A 24,952-nucleotide genomic window follows, 5' to 3' on the forward strand; every position below is an offset into this window, starting at 1 on the left:
GGAAATGAGAATTAGTCACGTCCTGCTCATTAGCATTTCAGGAAGTAGATGAAAGGCAATTAATGGTAATAAATGGCTAGTCACTTGTGTGTGTCTACTCTTACAAGAAACTATGAAGTTACAATACAGCCTACATAGTTCCACAGGGTTTGGTAGACTGTGTCTGAAGGTAGACTGTGTCTGAAGGTAGTCTGTGTCTGAAGGTAGTCTGTGTCCTGAAGGTAGACTGTGTTCTGAAGGTAGACTGTGTTCTGAAGGTTGACTGTGTTCTGAAGGTAGACTGTGTCTGAAGGTAGTCTGTGTCTGAAGGTAGACTGTGTCCTGAAGGTAGACTGTGTTCTGAAGGTAGACTGTGTTCTGAAGGTAGACTGTGTTCTGAAGGTAGACTGTGTCTGAAGGTAGAGTGTGTCTGAAGGTAGACTGTGTCTGAAGGTAGACTGTGTCTGAAGGTAGACTGTGTCAGAAGGTACTATGTGTTCTGAAGGTAGACTGTGTCTGAAGGTAGACTGTGTCTGAAGGTAGACTGTGTCTGAAGGTAGACTGTGTTCTGAAGGTAGACTGTGTCTGAAGGTAGACTGTGTCTGAAGGTAGTCTGTGTCAGAAGGTACTATGTGTTCTGAAGGTAGACTGTGTCTGAAGGTAGACTGTGTCTGAAGGTAGACTGTGTCTGAAGGTAGACTGTGTTCTGAAGGTAGACTGTGTCTGAAGGTAGACTGTGTCTGAAGGTAGTCTGTGTTCTGAAGGTAGTCTGTGTCTGAAGGTAGTCTGTGTTCTGAAGGTAGACTGTGTTCGAAGGTAGTCTGTGTTCTGAAGGTAGACTGTGTCAGAAGGTAGACTGTGTCTGAAGGTAGTCTGTGTTCTGAAGGTAGACTGTGTCAGAAGGTAGACTGTGTCTGAAGGTAGACTGTGTCTGAAGGTAGTCTGTGTTCTGAAGGTAGTCTGTGTTCTGAAGGTAGTCTGTGTTCTGAAGGTAGTCTGTGTTCTGAAGGTAGACTGTGTTCTGAAGGTAGACTGTGTCTGAAGGTAGACTGTGTCTGAAGGTAGACTGTGTCTGAAGGTAGAGTGTGTCAGAAGGTAGACTGTGTCTGAAGGTAGACTGTGTCAGAAGGTAGACTGTGTCTGAAGGTAGACTGTGTCTGAAGGTAGAGTGTGTCAGAAGGTAGACTGTGTCTGAAGGTAGAGTGTGTCTGAAGGTAGAGTGTGTCAGAAGGTAGACTGTGTCTGAAGGTAATCCGTGTTCTGAAGGTAGTCTGTCTCTGAAGGTAGTCTATGTCTGTCTTTCAGAAGGAGATTGCGGTACTTTAAAAGTGTAACACGTCTTCACAAGTTGTTGTTCTTTGATTTATTATCATTTCCTTCAGTGTCTATGGGGCATGCTAACGAGCGCAAAGATGCTAACCACTGTGATAAAAGGATGATTTGTACTTAGCGCTACACACCAACAGCCAGCCATTCTGCTTGGCACCTAGCCTGTGCGCTAACTTGACTAACACAGCTAATGCTAACGCTAAGATGGATGGCCTTCCTGGATCATTAACTACAGATGGAGGAACAGTGGTCCCAGACAACCCTTTCTCAATAGAGAAAGCAAGAGAAAGAGATCACATAAGAGATAAGAGAGAGAGAAAGGGAGGGAGTGAGTGAGAGAAAGGAGAGAGTTTGGATTATTTCCAAATGTCCCCTTAGAAGGTAAAATATAGTGTTTATTATGCAGATAGAAACAAACCAGGGGAGGAGGAGATGTGGTGGATGGAGAGAGTGTGGTAAAGGAGGTAGAGAGGTGTGTTGTAACTTACCGCCTCTGCCTTGGGGCCCATCATTCCTGGGTAACCCCTCAATCCCATAGGACCCTATGAGATGGAGAGAAAGAGAGAGTTTTAATAAAGGACGTTCTGTCAACGTTGCACGAGTAAAAATGGCTTAACATTAACAACATTCTAACAACATATATGCACTCACCATATTGCTGTACTATAATGTTTACATAACATTGTTAACATAGATAAAGGTCATTACCGGTGGTCCTGGGATTCCCTGCTCACCAGAGATGCCAACCTCTCCCTTCGTACCCTGAGAGAGAGAGAGAGAGAGATAGAGATACAGACAGACAGACAGACAGACAGACAGACAGACAGACAGACAGACAGACAGACAGACAGACAGACAGACAGACAGATACAAAGAGAGATAGAAATAAATTAAAAGTGTGACAATAACGTTTCATGCATGTATCTATCGTGAGCTGTAACTTCTGCTACTACAGAACTCCTCAGTAAATAACAGCCAACTGAAGCCAGTAGAATAAAGTGTTCTCTGTATGATGGCCAGGGAGTGTTCTCTGTATGATGGTCAGGGAGTGTTCTCTGTATGATGGTCAGAGGGTGTTCTCTGTATGATGGCCAGGGAGTGTTCTCTGTATGATGGCCAGGGAGTGTTCTCTGTATGATGGTCAGGGAGTGTTCTCTGTATGATGGTCAGAGGGTGTTCTCTGTATGATGGCCAGGGAGTGTTCTCTGTGTGATGGCCAGGGAGTGTTCTCTGTATGATGGTCAGAGGGTGTTCTCTGTATGATGGCCAGGGAGTGTTCTCTGTGTGATGGCCAGGGAGTGTTCTCTGTATGATGGCCAGGGAGTGTTCTCTGTATGATGGTCAGAGGGTGTTCTCTGTATGATGGCCAGGGAGTGTTCTCTGTGTGATGGCCAGGGAGTGTTCTCTGTACGATGGCCAGGGAGTGTTCTCTGTACGATCTTTTTATGTTCTCGGGGCTCCCGAGTGGCACAGCAGTCTAAGGCACTGCATCTCAGTGCTAGAGGCATCACTACAGACCCTGGTTTGATTCCAGGCTGTGTCACAACCGGCCGTGATTGGGAGTCCCATAGGGTGGCGCACAACTGGCCCAGTGTTGTCCGGGTTAGGATTTGTCCAGGGTAGGCCGTCATTGTAAATATGAATTTGTTCTTAACTGACTTGCCTAGTTAAATAAAGGTTAAATAAAAAAATAAAAAATTATGGCCAGGGAGTGTTCTCTGTATGATGGCCAGGGAGTGTTCTCTGTATGATGGTCAGGGAGTGTTCGCTGTATGATGGCCAGGGAGTGTTCTCTGTGTGATGGCCAGGGAGTGTTCTCTGTATGATGGCCAGGGAGTGTTATCTGTATGATAGCCAGGGAGTGTCTCAGTCTAACTGAGCAGTGATCGACTGAGACAGACAGACAGCCAGTCAGTCAGACAGTCAGACAGGCAGAGTGCAGATCAGGTGCTAAACCCTCCTGGCTGAAAGAGTGTCTCAGGTACTACTGGGGCTCATTAGTTCTGCTTAATGCATCAGGCCGAGTCGGCCACTCTAACTCCTACTCTCTTATCCACTCCACATGTACCTGGCTCTCAACCATCCCTTTCATCTGGGCTCGCTGCGTGATGCCTGGCTGCCCAGGCCAGGCCTAACTAATCACACCCAGATTAGTGCCAGTCGTGCCTCAGGGGGCTTCATTAGCACTAAGCCTGCTTCTTCTACTGGTCGACATGGAATTTGTGTGTGTGTGTTTTATTGGAAGCATAAAAAAAGACTGCTTTTCACACCCCTGAAGTATTGTAAGATATTGTTTTCAAATATAAATGCTTCAGATAGATCCCGGATCAAAACACAGACAGACTGGCACATAAAGAAACAGACAGTCAGCCTGTCAGGTAGACAGACTCTTTAGGACTCACCAGTTTCCCAATGCTGCCAGGCTCTCCCAGCACACCAGCACGACCTTTGTGTCCCTGAACAGAACAGTTAGTTAGTTTACAGATATAACAATCAATCAATCATGAACTATTAATTCAGTTGATAAATTACAACGCCACCGACAGGAATACTGTACACAGATGACAGAATAACCTTATTTCAGGTCTTGATGGGTAAATATCTAGTTTTTCTCATGATGAGGACTCACATACCTTGACCCCCTGCAGTCCCTGGGGACCCTTAGGCCCTGCTGGGCAGTTGATTGGACACTGTGGAGAGAGAGAGGGGGTGAGAGAGAGAGAGAGAGAGAGAGAGAGAGAGAGAAGATGAAGGGTAGCAGGGGGAAGGAGAGAGAGAGAGAAAGAGAGAGAGAGAGAGAAGATGAAGGGTAGCGGGGGGAAGGAGAGAGAGAGAGAGAGAAAGAGAGAGAGAGAGAAGATGAAGGGTAGAGGGGGGAAGGAGAGTAAGAACACCAAAGTAAAATTCTAAGTATAATTGAGTCTGTTTCTCAGCCAAAAGCGAACAAAGTGGGCAATTGATCAGTGTGCTGACTCTCTTTTTCTATGGGTGTCAAATCCCCAGCAGGGCATCACATTATGAGGGACTTGGATTAAGGAGAAGACTAAGGGAGGGATGAAAAAGGGACATGAATGAAGGGAGAGAGAGGGGATCGAAGGAGGGCTGGGAATCCTCTTTCGGTGTTAGATGAAAGGAGAGAGAGGGATGAGAGCAAGAGTGTAAACCGTCTCAGTGTCAAGGCCCCTATCTCTAATGAGAGATAGGGAGGAGAACAGAGGAGAGGAATTTATCTCCCCTATGTTGGGCACCATCTCCCCTATGTTGGGCACTCAGCCTAGGACTTGACTTAGGACTTGTGCGGATAGGGGTTTAGTGACAGCGAACCGGAAAGTTCTGTGTCTATATATCACAAGCTACAACCAGATTGCCAGGAGCTCCAGGTTTGGGGATGGATCCTACAGGCTTTGGGCTAGGAGCTTACTGCTCTGTAAGGCTTGCTTAGGGTCAACTGTAAGGTATTATGCCAGGGGAAAGGAGCTATCACAGGGGCAAGGCCAGGAGGCTGCAATAGGCTAGAACAGGTACAAAGAGAAGAGATAAACGATGAGGATAGGTGGAGGTGTGGAGGGATCTTACCTGGAAGTCTGCACTGCCCTCCTCTCCTCCCAAGAACTTCCCTGGAGGACCCTGGAGACAGATTGAGAAGGGGGAAGAAAGAAAGAAAGAAAGAAAGAAAGAGGAAGGAAGGAAGGAAGGAAGGAAGGAAGGAAGGAAGGAAGGAAGGAAGGAAGGAAGGAAGGAAGGAAGGAAGGAAGGAAGGAAGGAAGGAAGGAAGGAAGAAAGATTCAGATAGTTTGTAGATACAGATAGTCTGCTGGGGCAGCTGTTCTGAGTGTGTGTATATTGAATTAGAGTAAAACATGCCTCCCTGGGCTGATGTATGCAGGGAGCAGTGAGATGAGACAGGGGAGACAGATCTAATGGGAATATATTTACTCTGCAACACCGGTAAACCAAAACAAATAGACTCCCCATGGCTGGGAGCATCACTCTATGAGGCTGCTCCCCACCTGAAATCACTCATGGGGAGAGATACTGTATACCTTGTAGAATAGACTGGGGAGCTAAGATACACACACTGCACTATGTACACTTGATCTTTCATTGAGCTGCTCTGGTACACTTACCAGTGAGAATGTAGTGGTCATCTGGACTGGGATTACTGTGTTTTTGCTGCAACACTGGTTTCTTGCTTGCAACTATTTGTTGTTGTTTTGCGTTAAGTTACTGGTTTCTTACTACATCTTCCTGGTTTCTTGGTGATTTTAAGTGACTGGTTTCTAGTGCTAGGTGTGTCCTTGCTGGTTTTTACTAATACTAGGTGTTTGTTTACTGGGTTCTTGCTGGCTTTAGGTGTGTACTTACTGGTATTTACTAGTTCTAATGTTTATTTACTGGTTTCTTGCTGGTTCTAGGTGTAAACATACTGGTTTTCCTGGGGGTCCTGGAATTCCTGGAGGTCCAGGTGCTCCCAATATGCCCTGAGAGAAGAGGGAGGAAAAGGAGGGTGGGAATTAGATGAGAGATGAAGAGTATCTAACATATTACATAACTTGTGTGCTATCAGACATAAGACAACAACGGTCTTCTTCTTCTTCGACAACAATGATGAGGGTCTTACCGTAGGTCCAGTCTGTCCAATCTCACCGGGAAGGCCGATCGGGCCTGGGGCTCCCTAAAGAAATAGAGAAAGAGAGAGAGAGAGAGAGAGCGGGAGAGCACATATTCTGTCAGACCTGGGACCTGGGCCCTGACAATAAATCTCAGTAAGACAAAAATAAAAGTGTTCCAAAAAAGGTCCAGTTGCCAGGACCACAAATACAAATTCAATCTAGACACCGTTGCCCTAGAGCCCACAAAAAACTATACATACCTCGGCCTAAACATCAGCGCCACAGGTAACTTCCACAAAGCTGTGAATGATCTGAGAGACAAGGCAAGAAGGGCCTTCTATGCCATCAAAAGGAACATCAAATTCGACATACCAATTTGGATCTGGCTAAAAATACTTAAATCAGTTATAGAACCCATTGCCCTCCATGGTTGTGAGGCCTGGGGTCCTCTCACCAACCAAGAGTTCACAAAATGGGACAAAAACCAAATTGAGATTCTGCATGCAGAATTCTGCAAAAATATCATCTGTGTACAACGTAAAACACCAAATAATGCATGCAGAGCAGAATTAGGCCGGTACCCACTAATGATCAAAATCCAGAAAAGAGCTATTCAATTCTACATCCATCTAAAAGGAAGCGATTCCCAAACCTTCCATAACAAAGCCATCACCTAAAGAGAAATGAACATGGAGAAGAGCCGACTAAGCAAGCTGGTCCTGGGGCTCTGTTCACAAACACAAGCAGACCCCACAGAGCTCCAGGACAGCAACACAATTAGACCCAACCAAATCATGAGAAAACAAAAAGATAACACATTGACACATTAGAAAGAATTTACAAATAAACAGAGCAAACAAGAATGCTGTTTGTCCCTAAACAGAGAGTACACAGTGGCAGAATACCTGACCACTGTGACTGACCCAAAATTAAGGAAATCTTTGAGTATGTACAGACTCAGTGAGCATAGCCTTGCTATTGAGAAAGGCTGCAGGGGGCAGACCTGGCTCTCAAGAGAAGACAGGCTATGTGCACACTGACCACAAAATGAGGTGGAAACTGAGATGCACTTCCTAAGCTCCTGCCAAATGTATGACCATATTAGAGACACATATTTCCCTCAGATTACACAGATCCACAAATGATTAAATAAAACAAAATTCTGATAAACTCTCATATCTACTGGGTGAAAAACCACAGTGTGCCATCACAGCACCAAGATTTGTGACCTGTTGCCACAAGAAAAGGGCAACCAGTGAAGAACAAACACCATTGTAAATACAACCCATATTTATGTTAATTTCTTCTCCCTTTTGTACTTTAAGTATTTGTAGAGAGAGAGAGAGAGACAGAGAGAGAGACAGAGAGAGACAGAGAGAGAGAGACAGAGAGTGAGAGAGAGGAGAGAGAGAGAGAGAGAGAGAGAGAGAGAGAGAGAGAGAGAGTGAGAGGAGTGAGAGAGACAGAGAGACAGAGAGTGAGAGTGAGAGAGACATAGAGAGAGAGAGAGAGAGAGAGAAAGGAGTGAGAGAGACAGAGAGACAGAGAGTGAGAGAGACAGAGAGAGAGAGACAGAGAGACAGAGAGAGAGAGAGAGAGAGAGAGAGAGGAGAGAGAGAGAAGAGGAGTGAGAGAGACAATAGAGACAGAGGAGAGAGAGAGAGAGAGAGAGAGAGAGAGAGAGAGAGAGAGAGAGAGAGAGAGAGAGAGAGAGAATGAGAGAGAGAGTGAGAGGAGTGAGAGAGACAGAGAGACAGAGAGAGAGAGAGAGTGAGAGGAGTGAGAGAGAGAGACAGAGAGAGAGAGAGAGTGAGAGAGTGAGAGAGACAGAGAGACAGAGAGAGAGAGAGAGAGAGAGAGAGAGAGAGAGTGAGAGACACAGAGAGAGAGAGAGAGTGAGAGAGAGTGAGAGGAGTGAGAGAGACAGAGAGAGAGAGAGAGAGAGAGAGAGAGAGAGGAGTGAGAGGAGGATATTTATACTACCAGTGTAATTCAGTTCAGAATAATATTTAGCTCATGACTAGTTATTTTTTTCTTAATAAGTCTTTAATTCTTTATAATCAACAAATAACGACTTACAGCCAGTCCAGGCAGTCCGGGTCCCTACAGAGAGGGATGGAGAGAGGGAAAGGGGGATTAGAGATTAGTTAAGTCTAAGTATAATTGTATAATCACAAATAAGTGTGCATAATGAGTCATGTATGATTTGTTTAAACAATTATCTTCTGTTAATTCAATTAAGAGCATCTGTGTCTACGGAGGCAGAACACAATACAGACAGCGAGCATCAAGCTAACCCTGACTCAGAGAAAACAATCAATGTGTGTTCAATGTGTCATAATAGGTGATGAAATTAAATGTAAACAAAGAAATGAACATAATTCAGTGATTCAACCATGCATATCACTGACTGACTCCACTCTGTCAATGTAGTTTGTCTAGTAGTCGGTCAAATATAGCTACACAACACCACCTAGTGGTACTCTGCTGTAACTACATGTAGTCTTCCTCAACTTGCGAGGAAGACTTCATTCTTAACCACAGATCTAGAATCAGATTACCCTGACTCCAAAACATTAGAAGAACAGACTGGCTGTATCAGAGTTCCCGAACCCACTATACCAACCTGGTCCGAGAGCATTTCCTATTGTTCTGTATGTAAATCCGAGACACTGCATTTAGTATGATATTTTACATTTGGTATGGTTACATAAGCTAAAATGAAAGAAGGGTGGTTGGTCGAGGTGGATGGGTGGGCGTATAACGCAAACATCTTGCAACCCAAAAGTTGCGATTTAGAATCTCGTCACGGACAGCTTTAGCATTTTGCGTGCTTAGTCTCCTCCTGTACTCCCTGTTCACCCATGACTGCATGGCCAAATACGAAAAATGTACACACATTTTGCTGACAACATAACAATGGTAGGCCTGATCACCGACAACAATGAGACAGCCTATAGAGAGGAGGTCAGAGACTGTCAGTGTGGTGCCAGGACAACAACCTCTCCCTCAACGTGAGAAAGACAAAGGAAAAGATTGAGGACTACAGGAACAGGTGGGCCGAACAGGCCCCCATTAACCTAGAAGGGCTGTAGTGGAGCAGGTAGAGAGTTTCAAGTTCCTTGGTGTCCACATCACTAACAAACTTTCATGGTCCAAACATACCAAGATAGTCTTGAAAAGGGCACAACAACACCTTTTCCCCCTCAGGAGACAAAAGATTTGGCATGGTTCCCCAGATCCTCAAATAGTTCTACAGCTGCACCATTGAGAGCATCCTGACCGGTTGCATCACCACCTGGTATGGCAACTGCTCGGTATCTGACCGTAAGGCACTACAGAGGGTAGTGTGTACGGCCCAGTACATCACTGGGGACAAGCTTCATGCTATCCAGGACCTATATACTAGGCGTGTCAGAGGAAGGCCCAAAAAATTGTCTAATACTCCAGTCACCCAAGTCATAGACTGTTCTCTCTGCTATCGCACGGCAAGCTGTACCGGAGCACCAAGTCTCGGTCCAAAATGCTCCATAACAGCTTCTACCCCCAAGCCATAAGACTGCTGAACAATTAATCAAATGGCCATACGGACTATTTACATTGACCCCCCTTTGTTTTTACAATGATGCTACTCACTGTTTATTATCTATGTATAGTCCCTTTACCCCTACCTACATGTACAAATTACCTCGACTAACCTGTACCCCCGCACATTGATTCAGTACCGGTACCCCGTGTATATAGCCTCGTTATTGTTATTTTATTATGTTACTTTAAATTTATTTGTTTTATTTTAGATTTTTTGGTAAATATTTTCTTAACTCTTCTTGAACTGCATTGTTGATCAAGGGCTTGTAAGTAAGCATTTCACAGTAAGGTCTACAGCAGTTGTATTCAGTGCATGTGACTAATACGTTTTGATTTGAGCTAATTAGCAACTTTTCAACTACTACTTTTTAGCTACTTTTCAACTACTTAGCATGTTAGTTAACCCTTCCCCTAACCCTAACCTGAACCCTTTAACCTACACTTAACCCTAACCTTAACCCTTTAACCTACACTTAACCCTAACCTTAACCCTTTAACCTAACTCCTACACTTAACCCTAACCTGAACCCTTTAACCTACACTTAACCCTTCCCCTAACCATAACCTGAACCCTTTAACCTACACTTAACCCTTCCCCTAACCATAACCTGAACCCTTTAACCTACACTTAACCCTAACCTTAACCCTAACCTTAACCCTTTAACCTAACTCCTACACTTAACCCTAACCTTAACCCTTTAACCTAACTCCTACACTTAACCCTAACCTTAACCCTTTAACCTAACTCCTACACTTAACCCTAACCTTAACCCTAACCTTAACACTTTAACCTAACTCCTACACTTAACCCTAACCTTAACCCTAACCTTAACCCTTTAACCTAACTCCTACACTTAACCCTAACCTTAACCCTTTAACCTAACTCCTACACTTAACCCTAACCTTAACCCTTTAACCTAACTCCTACACTTAACCCTAACCTTAACCCTAACCTTAACACTTTAACCTAACTCCTACACTTAACCCTAACCTTAACCCTAACCTTAACACTTTAACCTAACTCCTACACTTAACCCTAATTAACCCTAACCTTAACCCTTTAACCTAACTCCTACACTTAACCCTAACCTTAACACTTTAACCTAACTCCTACACTTAACCCTAACCTTAACCCTTTAACCTAACTCCTACACTTAACCCTAACCGTAACCCTAACCCCTAACCCTAGCGAGCCAGCTAATGTTTGCCACCTAGGAGGGTTAGTCCGTGTGGATTTGTAGTGATCAGGTTATATGTAGTCTGTACTGAACAGAGTTCAGGTTCTGTTGAGTCTGTTAGTACTTACAGTGAGTCCAGGTTCACCACCAGGTCCAGGCTGGCCCTGTAGAAAACAACAATAAACAACAACAATAAACAACAACAACAACAACACTGTTTATTCTCTCACAGTTCACTACAGACATCCAATGTAGATTCCCATTGGCTGATTACTATGACCTGACATAGCCTGGTTGAGAGGCTGTTTCTGCTTTGGTAACACAATGTTAGTGTTGTTGAGTGCTGAAACAGACTGGCACCTAGGCTAGTAGTCTAGATGTCATTCCAGTTCATTTCTGGTAGGTTTTCTATCAACCAGAGCAGAGCAAAGAGAGGATTCGGAAAAGGTGTCTGTGAGGAAAAGAAGGAAGGCACTTTAGACCAGTGGGCCTCAACTGGTTTTGCCTCGGGACCCAAATTGAACCAGTCTCAGTTGCGACCAAATATTCGCTTCTCAATTTATTTTTACCCAAATGCAATCTGGAAAACAATTTTTGATGCTATATTGATAGTAAATGTAGCAATTATATGACAAGGGAACAACATTCCTACCTTTTTAATTGTAAATAATTCCATATTTCTCATATTCTTGATGAAGAATGTTGGTAAGCTCACTGGTTCGAGACCACTAAATCAGCCAAATCTGCTAAATAGCGCTGCTAATAACTCTACATTGAAAATACTAAGATTGAAGAAAAATAGTTCCGAGATAAAATCATTTTAAAATGTAGGTTCATTATATTTTCTACATTCTTCCTACCTGGTTTAAGTTGTTGAAGTTAAGACTGGAGTCTTTTTTCATTAAAATATATATATTTTAAAAGTTTTACTCAGAAACTACCAAGCCGTGACCCAAATTTGAGAACCATTGCTATGGACTATTTAGATGCGCCATCTTACTTTAGGTCCTGGGTTCCCGATAGGGCCGCGGTCTCCCTTCGGTCCCATCAAACCCTGTAGAGACGGAGTGATGGAGAGAGAGAGCAAGGGTAAAGAAGAAACAAAAATATTTGTTTGAAATTAGTCTCATACAACAAGTGCTGGTAGGGATTGCTGCGTGAGACCTAAATTCCCATTATAACAGTGGAACAGTGGTCTGATTGGATTTGACACGTCCAGGTAATCAGCAGGAAAACAAACCCCTGTGGAATGTCTCTCAGCGTGTGACTGTGAGACCAGCAGATTGACTTCCGAGTCCCTTGGTTAGAGCGAAGCAGTTTCCTCAAAACATGCTCACCTTCATTCATTACAACATGAAGCTCAGTCTATCTAGCTAGGTTAAAACATGCTCACCTTCATTCATTACAACATGAAGCTCAGTCTATCTAGCTAGGTTAAAACATGCTCACCTTCATTCATTACAACATGAAGCTCAGTCTATCTAGCTAGGTTAAAACATGCTCACCTTCATTCATTACAACATGAAGCTCAGTCTATCTAGCTAGGTTAAAACATGCTCACCTTCATTCATTACAACATGAAGCTCAGTCTATCTAGCTAGGTTAAAACATGCTCACCTTCATTCATTACAACATGAAGCTCAGTCTATCTAGCTAGGTTAAAACATGCTCACCTTCATTCATTACAACATGAAGCTCAGTCTATCTAGCTAGGTTAAAACATCCTCACCTTCATTCATTACAACATGAAGCTCAGTCTATCTAGCTAGGTTAAAACATGCTCACCTTCATTCATTACAACATGAAGCTCAGTCTATGTAGCTAGGTTAAAACATCCTCACCTTCATTCATTACAACATGAAGCTCAGTCTATCTAGCTAGGTTAAAACATGCTCACCTTCATTCATTACAACATGAAGCTCAGTCTATCTAGCTAGGTTAAAACATCCTCACCTTCATTCATTACAACATGAAGCTCAGTCTATCTAGCTAGGTTAAAACATGCTCACCTTCATTCATTACAACATGAAGCTCAGTCTATCTAGCTAGGTTAAAACATCCTCACCTTCATTCATTACAACATGAAGCTCAGTCTATCTAGCTAGGTTAAAACATGCTCACCTTCATTCATTACAACATGAAGCTCAGTCTATCTAGCTAGGTTAAAACATGCTCACCTTCATTCATTACAACATGAAGCTCAGTCTATCTAGCTAGGTTAAAACATGCTCACCTTCATTCATTACAACATGAAGCTCAGTCTATCTAGCTAGGTTAAAACATGCTCACCTTCATTCATTACAACATGAAGCTCAGTCTATCTAGCTAGGTTAAAACATGCTCACCTTCATTCATTACAACATGAAGCTCAGTCTATCTAGCTAGGTTAAAACATCCTCACCTTCATTCATTACAACATGAAGCTCAGTCTATCTAGCTAGGTTAAAACATGCTCACCTTCATTCATTACAACATGAAGCTCAGTCTATCTAGCTAGGTTAAAACATGCTCACCTTCATTCATTACAACATGAAGCTCAGTCTATCTAGCTAGGTTAAAACATCCTCACCTTCATTCATTACAACATGAAGCTCAGTCTATCTAGCTAGGTTAAAACATGCTCACCTTCATTCATTACAACATGAAGCTCAGTCTATCTAGCTAGGTTAAAACATGCTCACCTTCATTCATTACAACATGAAGCTCAGTCTATCTAGCTAGGTTAAAACATCCTCACCTTCATTCATTACAACATGAAGCTCAGTCTATCTAGCTAGGTTAAAACATGCTCACCTTCATTCATTACAACATGAAGCTCAGTCTATCTAGCTAGGTTAAAACATGCTCACCTTCATTCATTACAACATGAAGCTCAGTCTATCTAGCTAGGTTAAAACATGCTCACCTTCATTCATTACAACATGAAGCTCAGTCTATCTAGCTAGGTTAAAATATATTAATGCATCCGGATTTACATCAATGCTTTTCTTTCCTGGAGGTTTCTCCAAACACACACACACACACGCACGCACGCACGCACGCACGCACGCACGCACACTCGCACGCACTCGCACGCACGCACGCACTCACACACACACACACACACACACACACACACACACACACACACACACACACACACACACACACACACACACACACACACACACACACTCACACACACACTTTCGCTCTCTCTCCCTCTTTGTTTCTTTCTCTTTCCCTCTCTCTCTCTCTCTCTCTCTTGTTCTTCTTCACAAACTCTTACATTTTCCTTCTCTTCTTTCTCTCTCTCTCACACACTCCGCATCTAATAGATGGAAGACTTACGTCGATGCCGTTCTCTCCGGGAGGTCCATCTGGACCAGGCTCACCTGGGTCCCCCTTCAACCCCTACAAACAGAGACACAGTCATGGTCAGGTACATACAAACACATCAGAGATGTTGTCATATTGAGTAAGGTGCATGAACACCCTTGAACATGCATAAACAGTAACTTACTGGTGGTCCAGGAGGTCCAGAAGGTCCTTTTTCCCCCTGTGAAGAGAGAGGAACCAAAATGAGAGACATAATGTTAACCATTTGTTCATACATTGTATGTTTGCTACTTTCAGAAATTGATGAATGAAAGTCAGTTTATGTAGAAGATGTTGAAGTCTTTATTCAATCTGTATTGCGGAAGTTCAGCATTACAGCGTGAATGAAATATAAAGGAAATGTTCCTGCATTTTTTATTTAACTAGGCAAGTCAGTAAAGAACAAATTCTTATTTACAATGACAGTCTAGGAACAGTGGGTTAACTGTCTTGTTCAGGGACAGAACAACAGATTTTTAGCTTGTCAACTCAGGGATTTGATCTAGCAACCTTGCTGTTGCTATCCCAACACTCTAACCACTAGGCTACCTACCACCACTGCATTCACAGTAAGCACTGCATATGTCAGCTCAATTGGAAGTTACCTTTACATTTCTTCAGCGATACAGATTGAATAGAATCCCTTGATATAGAAGTACTTGATGACAGCCCATTGTTGATCTGGAGGGATTGGTGGAACCTCCACTGACCCTACCAGAAGGCTATGGCTGCATCTCAATATTCCAGAGGGACTTCCTTACCTAATCTCCTTTCTTCAATCAGAACAAACTTTTACTTTAAGTGCTGGACAAGTGAAATCAAATTCCTAGTAGGCAACTTCCATATGGATTCCATCTAGCCAATGTTTCAAGTCAGGGATAAGACAGATCATGTAAGGAAAGCAGACAAGGAGAGGAGACAAGGAGAGAAAGCCACTTTAGACTATTGAGTTGCATCCTAGGTAGTGACATCAACCTTTTGCATATTCACCAATCCAGTTCGCCCCACATATCTGCAAGGGTCAGTTTGTCACATGTGGAGAGGAGGATGGGTGAAAATGTTTATTTTCAAATCCAGCCATGACTGGATGACAGCTCATGGTTACTCCACCCTCAAGGTGGAGTTAGGGAACTTTCCAATCATGATAGGACTAGGTAGGTCAATATAGTGGAAACTAGGTGGAGCTATTGCTGACACCTAACCTAGTCCACTCACGTCTGCAAAGGAGAGTGAACAAGTGCGCGGGGGAGTGAACAACTTTTTTGGAACGATATGCAGCCAGCTACTGTTGGCCAGAATTGGGTTTCACAGCACTCCCATTACAGCCCACGCTTTGGTGACATCACATATCATAGTAGATAAATGTATGACCCTGGGGCCCTTTCCATTCCAAGTTCCAACCCAGAAGAGGTGATCCATGTTCCCATCAAACATTAACCTGACAGTCCATAGCCTTCCATTAGTTGGAAAGAGAATTAACTTCTATGTCCAACTCAGCTAGGGCATTGACATATCCTAAACCATTCACGTTAACAGTATATCTATGTGGCTTTGGGGGAGAAACATCTCTCCTACTAATCGCATTGGATACAAGCCTACCTTGTAACATCACATTCCTTTTGAATCATACAGGCCTAGGCTCATATATTGGTGTTTCTTCCCTTCTCCATTCATGGTCTAATTCTGTATTCTCAACATGTTTTCAGAACCTGGCTTTGCTTAGACTGAGAATACCTCAAAGGTATCACATTACTGCGATATTAGCCCAAACCCCTCTCTTGGGATGGAGGGAAAGCTCCCGACTCAAAGACCTCTCTCACTGTTGGAAACAGAGCTCTTTTGTGCCGCTCTTTTGTGCCGCCCTCTGGTGGTACAACCGCGTTACTACCACAGCGTGATCCGTTAAGGAACAATGCCTGTCTTTGTGACAACCTGTTGGCGCTGGGCGAAGCGGAGGGGATACTCACATCAATGCCATCGGACCCGGGGGTGCCAGAGGGGCCGGGCGGACCGGGATTGCCTTGAGGTCCTGGAGGACCGTTCTGGAAGAAATTAGAACAAAATGGAAGGTTTAGAAATGTTCAAAGGTTTTTTAGAGATTTATTTGGGCTTAGAATGTATCACCTCTTGGCATTCTTTCAATTGGATACCTGTTATTTTCATACTGTCAAGTTTTGGGATTTTTGTGCCATTTTATTGTAAGCTTTGTGATAACGGAGACACGGCTAGTTTTGGAGCAGGTACTAATTGATGAAGGCACAACAATGTGAGGCAATCACACATTATCAAGTGTCATCATATTTCAATTACACTTCATGTGAATAAAATCCTATAAACAAGACCACATCATCCTAAACACAAAGTAAATGAATCACCTAGAAACATCACATTTTTACGGAAACCATGTAACAACAATTTAAATCCAATACCACTGGTAGCCTATATGGAAAGATTTAAAAACATTTAGAAAACTATCCAGAGCTCATGACAAAAAATTGGATTGATGAATGAGGTTCTCTTCTCTGATATGGAGGTGAAAATTATCCCACATCCTGTATTGATCCCACATCCTGTATTGATCCCACATCCTGTATTGATCCCACATCCTGTATTGATCCCACATCCTGTATTGATCCCACATCCTGTATTTGTTATGAGGCTGGGAATGTTTACCAAGATTCTCTCCCATCCCATCTCCTTCTTTTGGGAATGCAGCTTTCTTAAATCGATTTCAATCCGCTTCAACCAGTCACAACACAGAATCCTCATACAGTGTAAAGATGTATTCCAGAAGTGCCAATCACTCAGAAAAAAGGTTGGGAATTCCACACAAGGATCCTGTTTGTTCAGACAGATCCACTGGTAACTTTCTATTGGATAGCAGGTGGGTGTGATTTGATGGAGGGTATCATCAGGTCCGTCATTGTCTCTGTGTGTGTGTGTGTGTGTGTGTGTGTGTGTGTGTGTGTGTGTGTGTGTGTGTGTGTGTGTGTGTGTGTGTGTGTGTGTGTGTGTGTGTGTGTGTGTGTGTGTGTGTGTGTGTGTGTGTGTGTGTGTTTGAATAGTGGGCTTCGCAGTAAAGAGACTGGGTGTCTTGAATACACGGCCTGTGTGTGTGTGTCCAGCTGAATTCCAGTTTTGAATCTATCCCTCTATGGTTCTCTCCTGAATCTCCTTTTTGGCAAAAATGGTAAATCGGTCCATGTTTTGTTTGCATTCCAACTGTTGTTCAGGGATAACCGTCCATATGAAAAAGGAGACGGTTCCATTCTTCATTCATATTCAGGAAGAATCGTTATCCACAGAATCAAGGGCCATAGTCCAAAGTAGGAAGATACATGTGCAATGCCACATTACACAACACACACAGTACACAGCTGATCTTCATCCAGCTCTAGACTCCTCATCAAAATGACGATGACGATGATGAAACACTCAAGCTCTGAAACACCATTCTGATCGTTCATTCTTCTGAAACAACCCAATTCCAAAATGTTTTCCAACCACCACTAGCCAGTGTGACAACAAAACCAAAGCAAGCACAGTAGTTCCCCTAGCAGCCCCCTTTTACCTCCACCCCCAGTCCCTCTCTTCAGGGGACCCCTCTCCCACAATACCCCAGCCAGAGCCACCCTAATGTGGGTACAGTCCTAACTTCCCCTGTCCACTCCACTCACCACTTGGGCCAGAGCCAGGCACAGAGTCTGCAGGATGGCCCAGCTCTTCAACACAGCCGAGAGTCCAGACATGATCCCTCTCTCCTCTCCCACTCTCTCTCTCTTCAGTACTAAATCCTCTCTTCTATCGCTTTCTCCCTCTCCCCTGTCCTCTTCTTCGAGCCAGGGACAGAAACGGTAGGGAATCCAAAGGGGAATGTGCGTAGCCCCAAAAATTCCACCTAGAAAAAGTGGTGTCAAGGAATGGTTGGATGAAGGGATGGGTGGGTGGGATGAGAGAGAGGTGTAACCCAGCTCTACAGCCAGCCCCAGTGGTCTTAGGACTTCCTGAAAGCCCCCTACACCAACACAGAGACACACACCGAAACATACACACTACGCAGAGACACACACACAGAGAGACACACACACACACAGAGAGAGACACACACACAGAGAGAGACACACACACAGAGACACACACACACACAGAGAGAGACACACCGAGGCACACACACACACACATTCACCTCACAGCTCATTGCCATGGTGGGTGGCGGCTGACACAGCTGCACTTTTGAATAATGTATCCCCATAGACAGGTTCCTACAAGCTCACTGGACAAGCACATCCGCTGCTCATGAATATGCACAGCCAGGTTTCCACATACTGATTGGACACAGCTGCTACCTAGCAGAAGGGGAGTTCTTGAGTGACTGAAACGTGAGTGTTATGCCCCAACCTGCAGTAAGTCTCCCACTACCGCCCCATAAGCAGTATGGTAGAAGCTCCACCTTGTCTTTTGATAGGCTTGAATTTCTGTCATGTTTCTTCCATCTATCCACTTCTTTCAGATCAACAGTGCTTAGGAGCTAGGGCTTGTTCCTGGACAGGCTTCATGCCATTCAAACATCCACTTCTTTCAGATCAACAGTGCTTAGGAGCTAGGGCTTGTTCCTGGACAGGCTTCATGCCATTCAAACATCCACTTCTTTCAGATCAACAGTGCTTAGGAGCTAGGGCTTGTTCCTGGACAGGCTTCATGCCATTCAAACATCCACTTCTTTCAGATCAACAGTGCTTAGGAGCTAGGGCTTGTTCCTGGACAGGCTTCATGCCATTCAAACATCCACTTCTTTCAGATCAACAGTGCTTAGGAGCTAGGGCTTGTTCCTGGACAGGCTTCATGCCATTCAAACATCCACTTCTTTCAGATCAACAGTGCTTAGGAGCTAGGGCTTGTTCCTGGACAGGCTTCATGCCATTCAAACATCCACTTCTTTCAGATCAACAGTGCTTAGGAGCTAGGGCTTGTTCCTGGACAGGCTTCATGCCATTCAAACATCCACTTCTTTCAGATCAACAGTGCTTAGGAGCTAGGGCTTGTTCCTGGACAGGCTCCATGCCATTCAAACATCCACTTCTTTCAGATCAACAGTGCTTAGGAGCTAGGGCTTGTTCCTGGACAGGCTCCATGCCATTCAAACATCCACTTCTTTCAGATCAACAGTGCTTAGGAGCTAGGGCTTGTTCCTGGACAGGCTTCATGCCATTCAAACATCCACTTCTTTCAGATCAACAGTGCTTAGGAGCTAGGGCTTGTTCCTGGACAGGCTTCATGCCATTCAAACATCCACTTCTTTCAGATCAACAGTGCTTAGGAGCTAGGGCTTGTTCCTGGACAGGCTCCATGCCATTCAAACATCCACTTCTTTCAGATCAACAGTGCTTAGGAGCTAGGGCTTGTTCCTGGACAGGCTCCATGCCATTCAAACATCCACTTCTTTCAGATCAACAGTGCTTAGGAGCTAGGGCTTGTTCCTGGACAGGCTCCATGCCATTCAAACATCCACTTCTTTCAGATCAACAGTGCTTAGGAGCTAGGGCTTGTTCCTGGACAGGCTCCATGCCATTCAAACATCCACTTCTTTCAGATCAACAGTGCTTAGGAGCTAGGGCTTGTTCCTGGACAGGCTTCATGCCATTCAAACATCCACTTCTTTCAGATCAACAGTGCTTAGGAGCTAGGGCTTGTTCCTGGACAGGCTTCATGCCATTCAAACTTCCACTTCTTTCAGATCAACAGTGCTTAGGAGCTAGGGCTTGTTCCTGGACAGGCTTCATGCCATTCAAACATCCACTTCTTTCAGATCAACAGTGCTTAGGAGCTAGGGCTTGTTCCTGGACAGGCTCCATGCCATTCAAACATCCACTTCTTTCAGATCAACAGTGCTTAGGAGCTAGGGCTTGTTCCTGGACAGGCTTCATGCCATTCAAACATCCACTTCTTTCAGATCAACAGTGCTTAGGAGCTAGGGCTTGTTCCTGGACAGGCTTCATGCCATTCAAACATCCACTTCTTTCAGATCAACAGTGCTTAGGAGCTAGGGCTTGTTCCTGGACAGGCTTCATGCCATTCAAACATCCACTTCTTTCAGATCAACAGTGCTTAGGAGCTAGGGCTTGTTCCTGGACAGGCTTCATGCCATTCAAACATCCACTTCTTTCAGATCAACAGTGCTTAGGAGCTAGGGCTTGTTCCTGGACAGGCTCCATGCCATTCAAACATCCACTTCTTTCAGATCAACAGTGCTTAGGAGCTAGGGCTTGTTCCTGGACAGGCTTCATGCCATTCAAACATCTCCCTCTCTCTCACCATTTGTGTTGTGTTGTGTGTGTGTGTGTGTGTGTGTGTGTGTGTGTGTGTGTGTGTGTGTGCGTGCGTGCGTGCGTGTGTGTGCTTGCGCGTTTGTTCTGCCCTATGCCAGCCTTTCACATAGGAGTGTCGAGTCTCTCAGTGAGATTTCTCTATGATAGACTGACTCAATGCATGCGCTTGAGCAGATCACTTTTGTTAAGTCAGGGACCAAAACCTTCCCAAGTGTGTTGCATTATGGGGATTTGTCAGACTTGTGCCTACATGACGACTGCATGAACTTTACAAAAACCATGTGGTCAAAGTTTATGAAGTTTGACTGCAGTCAGTTGCATATTTCTGCAGTTGCTCTTCACCGACTTCGTGACTGAAAGAGTAACCAACTTTGACGCGATTCATGTATAAAGGCTAATGCAACCGACTGTAGACAAAAGTCGAGGAGTTAAGTTGAGGGAGGTGCATCTGCAACAGCTGAAAGTCGGACACTAATGTGGTTTTTCAACAGCAAGGCTCAGAACAACAACAACACAAGTTGGACCCTTTTTAATCCTATACTGCAGCTGCAACACACCCATATGTTGTAGAGATGCTGTCACTTCTTACATTTAGCAGATGGTATTTCACATCTTCATCTTATTTAATCTGCTCTCTCCTTTGATGAAATGCTGCTCTCTGTTGGTCATCTCTAGTTCCTTCAGTTCACATATTATTCCAGAGTTGGTACAGCAGTTGGAAAAAAATCCTTCTGTGCTCTAGTGCCTAACCCTATGCTGATGGTGTGTTTTGGAATAACATTTTATATTAATATTGAAGGACAATAATATCTTCTTTCCTCTAAAGTAAATAATCCTATGTAAACAAGAATAAACATGATACATTTCAATAGTAATGAGGTTCAAAAGTGATCAGCCATTGTGGATGAAGCCCATTTTGAGAGTAACCGTGCGAGGGGAAAGTTCGCCCATAATACCAAAATGTCACAAATGTAAAGTTCAGGAATAATAGTGAATATAAAGAAATAAACCACGGCAGTAAGACACGTGAATGGTAATGCTCGGCAAGGACATTGTTTGATCTCCCGATCAAATGCATATTTTTGGTTGGATTCTAACTTGAGATCCCTGCACTCAAAGTTTAGCTGAGATTTTGCACGTCAGCGTATGCATGATGCACAAGTTCATGTTTATCTCAAGTTAGGATCAACCCTACAGTACTTGACAGAAAGATGTAGGCGTATGCATTTAACAGGGCTAGAAACCAATATATTTTACAATCAAATCAAACCAAGCTTTATTTATACAGCACATTTCAGACATGGAATGCAACACAATGTGCTTCACAGGAAAAAATGAATGAAAACAATGAAAATGAAAGCTGAAATATTTACTACACAAGAAACAACAAACAACATAACAATAAAAACTGAATTACTAAAAATGCTTATCCCAGATTGTAAAACATGTCCTTGCTTGCTATTTTACGCATTCCCACTCAGAGGACGATGATGAAAAGCCCTTGGCAGGCTGCTTTTGTATTTCTGGCGTTTAGCCTCCACTCAGAGGACAGCTATAAACCCTTGGCAGGCTGCTTTTGTATTTCTGGCGTTTAGCCTCCACTCAGAGGACAGCAATAAGCCCTTGGCAGGCTGCTTTTGTATTTCTGGCGTTTAGCCTCCACTCAGAGGACAGCAATAAGCCCTTGGCAGGCTGCTTTGTATTTCTGGCGTTTAGCCTCCACTCAGAGGACAGCAATAAGCCCTTGGCAGGCTGCTTTGTATTTCTGGCGTTTAGCCTCCACTCAGAGGACAGCAATAAGCCCTTGGCAGGCTGCTTTGTATTTCTGGCGTTTAGCCTCCACTCAGAGGACAGCAATAAGCCCTTGGCAGGCTGCTTTTGTATTTCTGGCGTTTAGCCTCCACTCAGAGGACAGCAATAAGCCCTTGGCAGGCTGCTTTTGTATTTCTGGCGTTTAGCCTCCACTCAGAGGACAGCAATAAGCCCTTGGCAGGCTGCTTTTGTATTTCTGGCGTTTAGCCTCCACTCAGAGGACAGCAATAAGCCCTTGGCAGGCTGCTTTTGTATTTCTGGCGTTTAGCCTCCACTCAGAGGACAGCAATAAGCCCTTGGCAACCCATCTAACCGTGATTTAATTTGAAAGACAATAGCAAGGGATTTCTCTAATCTCAAATTCGTCCTGCCACTTTCCAGCTAACCATAGCCAGTCAGAGGCTGCAAGCTATTTTTGTTGTGATTTTAATTTGCTTTCATTTATTTGCCAAATTAAAAACCCAAAACACAGTCCCGTGTGGCTCAGTTGGTAGAGCATGGTGTTTGCAACGCCAGGGTTGTGGGTTCGATTCCCACAGGGGACCAGTAGGGACATTTTTTTAATGAAATGTATGCATTCACTACTGTAAGTCGCTCTGGATAAGAGCGTCTGCTAAAATGACTAAAATGTATTAAAAAAAAACAACCACACATGTGAATATAATGCATTTACAACCATTGAGGATGACACAAAAAAGTGATACACCTAATCATTTACGATTTAAGAAGATTGATGGTTATATTAATTATGCACAAAAATAGCCAACATTTTCGCCATTGATTTAATATACTATATATTTGAGACAATATAATTGGTTCCTTTCTAGCAATAAATACCACTCCCTAAACCGCCTCACCCACTTGAAGAAAAGTGTTGATCACTACTGCCAGTAGGTGGCAGCACCTCTTAAACCCCACGGAAGAAGCCGAAAAGCCTCAACAGGAAGCTATCTTTGCTACCATCCTCCATCGAGTTTTCAAACATGTCTTTGATACTTTATAGTGGCCATTAGCTTTTTGGAAAATGAAATTCCAGACTGTTGGAACAAAACAGTTTAGTTGTCTGTATTTATCACCACCGAACGTTTTGAAATACCGAACAAAGCGGCATCCATTCAGTTGATATACACTGTGTGTATAAAACATTAGGAACACCTTCCTAATATTGAGTTACACCCCCTTTTGCCCTCAGAACAGCTGCAATTCTTCAGGTCATGGACTCTACAAGGTGTGGAAAGCGTTCCACAGGAATGCTGACCCATGTTGACTCCAACGCTTCCCACAGTCGTGTCAAGTTGGCTGGATGTCCTTTGGGAGGTGGACCATTCTTGATACACATGGGAAACTGTTGAGCATGAAAAACCCAGCAGTGTTTCAGTTCTTGACACACTCAAACCGGTGTTCCTGGCACATACTACCATACCCCGTTCACAGGCACTTAAATCTTTTGTCTGGCCCATTCACCCTCTGAACGGCACACATACACAATCCATGTCTCAACTGTCTCAAGGTGTAAAAATTATTATTTATCCTGTCTCCTCCGCTTCATCTACACTGATTGAAGTGGATCAATAGAGGTGACATCAATAGAGTACCACAGTATGAGTCATAATACCCATAAAACCTAGCGGTCAAACTGGAATATGATGACAATAATTTTTCCACTATTCATTTTTCCTTTAGGGGAGTTTAGAAACACTTAAAGTAATGGCTATATTTCATGTAAGCTTACCCTAGTGTGACGTTTTGATAACCGTGTAAATCTCTCTAGGACAAGGTGACTTTTATCAAAATGGCTAAATTTCTTTCAACAGACAATTCTGTCTTGTGCAAGTTTAAATTGACACAATACCTGTTAGCAAAGGTGTCATCTAGAGATAAAGTGCTGGAACTTGCAGGGATTTGTAGATTTGCATGATGTCTACTTTGGTGTTAATTAGCATTTTCAAATCTGAGATATATTGATAAAAGTCACCTTGTCCGAGAGAGATTTACATGGTTATCAAAACGTCACGCCAGGGTAAGCCTACACGAAACACAGCCCTTATTTTAAGTGTTTCTGAAATCCCCTATGGGAAAAATGAATGGTGGAAAAACAATTGGAACCATTTCCCTGTTTGACTGCTAGGTTTTATGGGTATTATGACACCTCCACTGTGGGGCTCTATAAGACTCTCTCCAATAGAACCCAACATTGCAGAGTTATGTGCATCCTTTCAAGCACACCCTTCTCATTAACCTGTGGTGAGTTATTCACAATTTTCGATGAACAAGTAAGGTTTTATATGTAAGATGAATAAACAAAGAGCTAAATTATTATTATATTATTATTTGTGCCCTGGTCCTATAAGAGCTCTTTGTCACTTCCCACGAGCCGGGTTGTGACAAAAACTCACACTCATTCTTATGTTTAATAAATATATCATATAGTGTGTGTGGCAGGCTTACAATGATGGCAAAACACAACATTTGAGAGTGCGCTGACCCTGGTGCTTGAGGGGGTACACAGCTGGGGGTTGAATGTTTGAAGGGGCACGGGACTATAAAAAGGGAACTACTGGTCTAGAGGGATGATGCAAAAGGAATGACAAATAAGTATGGCTGCACAACCGATTGGCAAACATTGCAAATTGAGAAATCGTGTGACTAAACTGAAGAAAAAGAAGAAAATACACTATGAAACAAAGATAAATGACATAATGAATGATAGTAAAAAGCTTTGGAGCAGCTTAAATTAATTGAATCAGATGACTCATTCATCACAAAAGCG

At 43.5% G+C, this 24,952-nt stretch overlaps 1 protein-coding gene across 1 annotated transcript in view; it reads right to left on the bottom strand.

The window, feature by feature from the left end:
• Positions 1-17,930, bottom strand: part of LOC115175409 (collagen alpha-2(IX) chain-like) — a 37,912-nt gene extending 19,982 nt beyond the window's left edge. Inside the window, exons 1-14 of the mRNA XM_029734639.1 lie at positions 17,722-17,930; positions 16,012-16,086; positions 14,190-14,225; positions 14,018-14,080; positions 11,688-11,741; positions 10,816-10,851; positions 8,001-8,024; positions 5,930-5,983; positions 5,736-5,789; positions 4,885-4,935; positions 3,942-3,998; positions 3,711-3,764; positions 2,017-2,070; positions 1,797-1,850 (exon numbers count right to left, since the gene is read on the bottom strand). Of these exons, the coding sequence (XP_029590499.1) occupies positions 1,797-1,850; positions 2,017-2,070; positions 3,711-3,764; positions 3,942-3,998; positions 4,885-4,935; positions 5,736-5,789; positions 5,930-5,983; positions 8,001-8,024; positions 10,816-10,851; positions 11,688-11,741; positions 14,018-14,080; positions 14,190-14,225; positions 16,012-16,086; positions 17,722-17,793 (738 nt within the window). The 5' untranslated portion in view covers positions 17,794-17,930. The remainder of the gene's footprint in view (positions 1-1,796; positions 1,851-2,016; positions 2,071-3,710; positions 3,765-3,941; positions 3,999-4,884; positions 4,936-5,735; positions 5,790-5,929; positions 5,984-8,000; positions 8,025-10,815; positions 10,852-11,687; positions 11,742-14,017; positions 14,081-14,189; positions 14,226-16,011; positions 16,087-17,721) is intronic.
• Between the last annotated feature and the right edge of the window lie 7,022 nt (positions 17,931-24,952).

This window comes from Salmo trutta, chromosome 36, assembly GCF_901001165.1.
Source record: "Salmo trutta chromosome 36, fSalTru1.1, whole genome shotgun sequence".
NCBI lineage: Eukaryota > Metazoa > Chordata > Actinopteri > Salmoniformes > Salmonidae > Salmo > Salmo trutta.